This window comes from Helobdella robusta (genome assembly GCF_000326865.2).
Source record: "Helobdella robusta unplaced genomic scaffold HELROscaffold_24, whole genome shotgun sequence".
In the NCBI taxonomy this organism is placed as follows: domain Eukaryota; kingdom Metazoa; phylum Annelida; class Clitellata; order Rhynchobdellida; family Glossiphoniidae; genus Helobdella; species Helobdella robusta.
Window position 1 is genome coordinate 1036011 of NW_008704261.1, and position 836 is coordinate 1036846.

Sequence of the window (836 nt, forward strand, 5' to 3'; positions counted from 1 at the left end):
TAGCGTGTAATATGCACTAAATCAATAGTTTTACAACATAGGCTTTTAATTTATTNTCAGGTGAATACAGAGCAGATAGATGGTGCTTGACTGACAGTTCCTTTTTCTCCAACTTTCCACTGTGCAATCATCAGGAAAGACTGTCAGACGTGCCATACTCATGCCTCTGCTACACCGACTTTTGCAACGGTTGGCTAATCATTTGAGTTTTGCACCATTTTAATCTACGTTAAAATTGTGTTTCAGAGAAATTTTAAAATGGTTAAATTTATCACCATGATGTTCATTCGAAATAAGTTTTTCCCCGAACCTATTTTGTTGCAACATTATTACAAACACTGATGATGTTGTAATTTGGTTTTCATATCTAATTTTTTTATTAAATTGTTTAAACAAAAGACTTGTTAAGCGACCATAAGACTGTTGATGTTGCAGTAGTCTTCAAACTGGTTTAACCACTTACAAAGAGTCAGCAAATCTCTGGTGTGCAGTCTTATTTGTACGAGAATTGACTACTGTTTGTATGGGGTCTGCAAATATCAATTGGCATTCTAGCAATTGGTTCTGAGGTCTGCAGCTAGTATGATTGCTCGGGTTTCGAGGTTTGACAACATTTATGATTAAATAAAAAAACAAACTTCATTGGATGTCAGTCAAGGACAGAATTCGATATGAAATAGCTCTTATGGTAAGAAACTGTCTGGATGGAAGAGCACTGACTTATTTAAAGGAAATGTTAAATTTGGTGTCGAATGTTCCTGGTCGGATTCGACTAGGATCAGCAAAGCACGGAAATTTTTTCTATCCTCCGTTCAAAGTAACTCATTTTTGTGCAA

The 836-nt window shown here is 35.6% G+C and overlaps 1 protein-coding gene across 1 annotated transcript in view; it reads left to right on the forward strand.

Annotated features, from left to right (window-relative positions):
- HELRODRAFT_172632 (hypothetical protein) overlaps positions 1-206 on the forward strand; it is a gene marked incomplete at both ends in the record, with an annotated part of 1385 nt that extends 1179 nt beyond the window's left edge. The window contains one exon of the mRNA XM_009019296.1: positions 61-206. Coding sequence (XP_009017544.1) covers positions 61-206 — 146 coding nt within the window. The remainder of the gene's footprint in view (positions 1-60) is intronic.
- Between the last annotated feature and the right edge of the window lie 630 nt (positions 207-836).